Here is a 4,392-nt window from a genome sequence, read left to right as displayed (position 1 = left end):
ATACGAGTATTTTGATCGTTAAGTGCACACAATAGAAACCATTTATGAGAAAACTCACAAGATCTAGCCACCACCCTGCCAACCAACGAGATCAAGTGAATCGTAGCTTGTTATGGGCATGCGAGCCTTCCATAGTTTATGATAAGAAACCAGTGGTAGCATAATTCAAACATGAGGCATATCCTAGAGGATAATCAAGTGCTTATGAATGCATTACGATATAAAAGTTACCATAAGCCAGAGGTAACAAAACTCAATGTTGTAACAATCAGTAACCACATAGAAGAGACTTGTAAGACACAAATAGATCTAAAAAACGATCTTCTAGAACGTTCCCGCAACTTTTGTTTGTGCAACATTCAATCAATTCAAACATTCATACTAACCAAGTAAAAAATTAAAATGTCCATACCATGTCCACACACAAAGAAGTCAAGAATTCAAAAAACAGACCAAGAAAAGCTTGTTTCCAACCATATTGGCCGGCCTACCACAAAACTACACTAACCGCCCTAATATGAGTCAGTCTTAAAACAAACGAAAACATAGACCAGAGAAAATGGGCTTTATGATATTCATACACTAGAGAGCTTAACTTGCTTTCAGCTATTGATTTTCATCGTGTATTTACACTTGTTTTAAAAATTGATGGTCAAGTTGAGGCCTTTATCACACCCACCCACACGCTGTTTGATCAGGTCTATCCATAGATCTGCCGCAAAAAACATCACATGAAACCATGTTTAACATAATTACTTTAAAAGATGTATAAATATAGTGCAGTTACTTACCATTGCTGGTTCTTCCTGAATTCAGTCAACACTGGATATATATTCTCAAATGCAGTGTATGTCTCATCTCTAACCTGAAAATGTTAAAATAATAAAGAATAAAAAGAGGATAATAAAATGAAATAAGAAACAAACAGAAAAATAGACATTGTGTTCGATAGTCCCACCTTGGCTCCAGTAAGAACAATTTTCCCAGAAACAAAGATGAGCAAAACAATTTTTGGTTGTTTCATACGATAAATCAACCCTGGGAACAGTTCTGGTTCATACTGTATGAACAATCATAATGAAGATTATAAGAGAATGCATGGTAGATATACTATGCATGTATGCATATATAACATGCATCTATATATAAATGAAAGCACACTATTATCAACTCACACTTGAAAAGGCACCATGGGAGTACGCAAGACCTTCAAGTCTAATGGGAAATTTAACATCACAGGAGCCAACAATATTTTGAATCTTAAAATCCTACAAGTCATCATGAAAAAGAACTTATTAAATTAAACATAAACACCTATAAAAAAGGCTAGTAAGAAAACAATAAATACCTTAAATTTGGCGGGAAACCCAAGTTTCTGAATGATCCGAGCATACTAAAGAGCAAACATCATACAAAGTTTAGAAAAGAAATCTAAGTTCTAACTATGACATAAAAGATTATATAATGGCAATGAAATAGGCGTTATATGCTTCAATTACCTTCCGTGCAGCTAGTTTTGATTGCTGTTCACTCTTGGCTCCCGTACAAACCTGAAACAAGTTATTAAACAAGAATGACTCAAAGCAAAGAGCATAAAACATATGCATTACAGAAAAAATAAAATCTTACCATCTTCCCAGAAGCAAATATTAGAGCTGTGGTTTTTGGTTCTCTTATTCTCATGATAACAGCAGCAAAACGCTGAACAACATTAAAAAGAAAACACATCATCAACGGTTCAAAATGCAATCTTCTTCAACAAGAGTGACGTATTTGAAAACGGTGACAAATATTAGTAATATTCGACCCGTTAGACCAAAAACATAATCAAAGTATCACCCAACTAAAGACGGTTACGTACTTACATATCAAACAGGATTTCAAGTATTAATTAGCTCTCTTCAGCTGCTATAACCTATAACTCTACAAGTTATACATAACGACTTTATAAAAGAGCGATTACCTTTGGATTATATTCCGCATTTCGAGCCTGCAACGCGATCGCCTTCAAGTCCAGCTTACAATCCAGATTAACAGTAGAAACAATATTCCTAAAGTTCAAAAACAATACAAAAATCACACAACTTTAGTATAAAAATCAAAAACCCAATAATAATAATAAACGCTAATTAAACATACTGAAGCGTTGGCACAATTCCAGACGGGTGCTTCTGAAGATCAACCGGCTGGTTTCCCTCCAACGCTTGATCTGCCATTAATCCTCTAAATTCAAAACCAATATACAATCAATTAAACATCTGATTAGCAAACTGGGTTTTATCAAACAACTGATCTAAGCAGTTAATGCAACAAAATATCAGATATATCGGTCAAGCTGAGGTATCGGTTATCATGGTGGGATATCAGTGGGATATCGGTAATTTTAATATCATGTAAAATTCCTATATATAGCAATTTAACACTAATAATTCGGTATACTCTCCTACCGTTAACAAATTAACCTTTTGCAACTTGCAAAACACTAACAATAGTAGCAAGTGGGAACTGACAAAGACTTAAAACACTAACACTGAACACTAATAAATGATCATTAAAGACCTAAAACACAGGGTGATATATCAGTAAAATATCGGTCAATATTGCCAATATTATCGGTACCGATATTTTACCAAGGGACCGATACCCGATATATGGGTGATACCGACTGCATAGCATCTGATTTAGGTGTGAAATGAAATCTCACTTAGGGTTTGGTGAATCGATTAATATGAAATTCGGTAGTGGGGATTTAGCGGTTGAATTTGAAAAAAGAGGTCTTATATATCAAGAGATTATGATTTATAGAGAGGATTGGATTGTATTGAGGATTGGGGGTGTGTTTGTTGTGGGTAGATCTGAGGCGATGGTGTGTATAAGGGGTGGTAGGTCTGGCTTATACCCAAATTGCCCTTCTAGATATTTCGGTTTAAGGCTGTGTGGTGGGTATTATTGTAACTTGACGGGCTTTGGACGAGGGAGTTCTAGGGTTACTTGATGGTGAGGTGAGTTTTACTCAAGGACTAATGATTGTTTGCCACGTGCAGGGTTTAGGCTATTTTAGGCTGGAGGCCCGTTATGTTGGTTAGCCTTCAGCTTTAATTGGGCTTTAAAGGCCCAGCATCTTTTAGTTACGTAAGACATGCATATTTTCATAGGTTGTACAGTTTGAGAATTACCGTACATTAATAACCATTTTATTTACTATATGAAACTGTAAGTGAATATAATATAGTTTCTAATAATTTTAGGAACGTTAGTATTGTTTGTAAGGTTTTCGTAAATTATGTACTCATACATGTTTTCATTAGTAATGGTAATACTCTATGCACGTAATAGCCAACTGGTTCATACTTGGGAACGTTAAAAATGATCAAATTTAAATGGTAAAGAGTTATGGGTGTAAACATCTCGGCTCGCTAACTTACGAGGGCTCGAGCTTAAATCTGGTCTTGAGTAGTTTTTCAAGTTCGAGCATGGGTCGGGCTAGACTTGTTTGATTTAAAATTTATTTATTTATTTGTATAAGTTGATAATTATTTTTTGTATATTTATGCTATAAATTTAATATATAACATAATATAGTATTTAATTTTTTTATCTCAGTATTATTATATTAAAGAAAATGCATAGTAGACTACTAGACTCATTTAAGCTCATGGGCATTGGGCCCAGGCTCGTTTACTAAAAGAGCTCGAATAATGGGTCAGACTTATTAATTAAAACCGGATCATTTTGACTTTTGAGCTTAAACATGCTAATTTTACATTTGACACCTATTGATTATTGAACTGAATGGAAGTAAAAGAATCACGTACATGGCCCATGATGGATCAAAATTTCAACAAAATGCAGGCCTGCACAAATTGGTTTGTCACTTAGGCCCAAATATGGGCCCAAAATGATTTACAAGTTCGATATTCTTTCTTACCTTCAACTCTTCAAGGGGTTAGGATGATAGATCATATATCATAAGTGGACCAAGTGTAGGTCGTTTCATGGATCTTATATATCTGGTGGATTCGAAATACTTTTTACCGGGTCAGTTTTTTCTGATACTTTGTCATTTAATGATTCAACTCAGAATTGGAACTTTTAAATCAGGTCCTATAAAATATACAACGTGATTAAATACATTGGAAGTAAAAATCTCTTAAAAACCAATACACAAGCTTTGCTTGTTCAAGAAAACCTTATAGAAATCCTCTTAATTAAGAAATGGCTTTTTTTCAAAACAAGAATGAGATCCACCTTCTATACCTTTAAAATCACAAAAAGTTCTTCAAAATAATGGCTGGGGCCGACAAACCAAAGCACGTTAAAAACGGATTGATGCCAAAGATTGCTTCGACTCTTCCCTTATTATAAACTCAACTCATGAAACTTGAATACCAA

General features: G+C 34.4%; 1 protein-coding gene across 2 annotated transcripts; it reads right to left on the bottom strand.

Moving 5' to 3' along the window:
* Positions 1–340: 340 nt before the first annotated feature.
* LOC143585956 (TATA-box-binding protein) lies at positions 341–2,256 on the bottom strand. Of its 2 annotated transcripts, XM_077067619.1 has the most exons (9): positions 2,140–2,256; positions 1,964–2,051; positions 1,630–1,701; positions 1,500–1,550; positions 1,349–1,393; positions 1,176–1,268; positions 959–1,060; positions 792–865; positions 341–712 (listed from the first exon to the last, which is right to left on the bottom strand). In XM_077067619.1, coding segments are annotated over exons 1-9 (603 nt in total). In that variant the 5' UTR covers positions 2,217–2,256; the 3' UTR covers positions 341–711. The 2 variants fall into 2 exon arrangements, with proteins under 2 accessions (XP_076923734.1, XP_076923733.1); XM_077067618.1 differs by lacking the exon at positions 341–712 and having other exon boundaries at positions 788–865.
* Positions 2,257–4,392: the final 2,136 nt, after the last annotated feature.

This window comes from Bidens hawaiensis, unplaced genomic scaffold, assembly GCF_021521415.1.
Source record: "Bidens hawaiensis isolate Kalapana, Puna unplaced genomic scaffold, B.hawaiensis_p1.1 tig00034242_1, whole genome shotgun sequence".
Lineage (NCBI taxonomy): Eukaryota > Viridiplantae > Streptophyta > Magnoliopsida > Asterales > Asteraceae > Bidens > Bidens hawaiensis.
Note: the sequence above shows the minus strand (reverse complement) of the source record. Positions and strands in the feature narration are given on the sequence as shown.

Bases quoted from the DNA above. Each gene is read 5' to 3' on its own strand.
- LOC143585956 (XM_077067618.1), bottom strand. From the start codon at position 2,216: ATGGCAGATCAAGCGTTGGAGGGAAACCAGCCGGTTGATCTTCAGAAG. The intron at 1,702-1,963 runs GTAATCGCTCTT...AATGTTGTTCAG, and splicing joins ATGCGGAATATAATCCAAAG to CGTTTTGCTGCTGTTATCAT. The intron at 1,551-1,629 runs GTAAGATTTTAT...AACTTGTTTCAG, and splicing joins TATTTGCTTCTGGGAAGATG to GTTTGTACGGGAGCCAAGAG.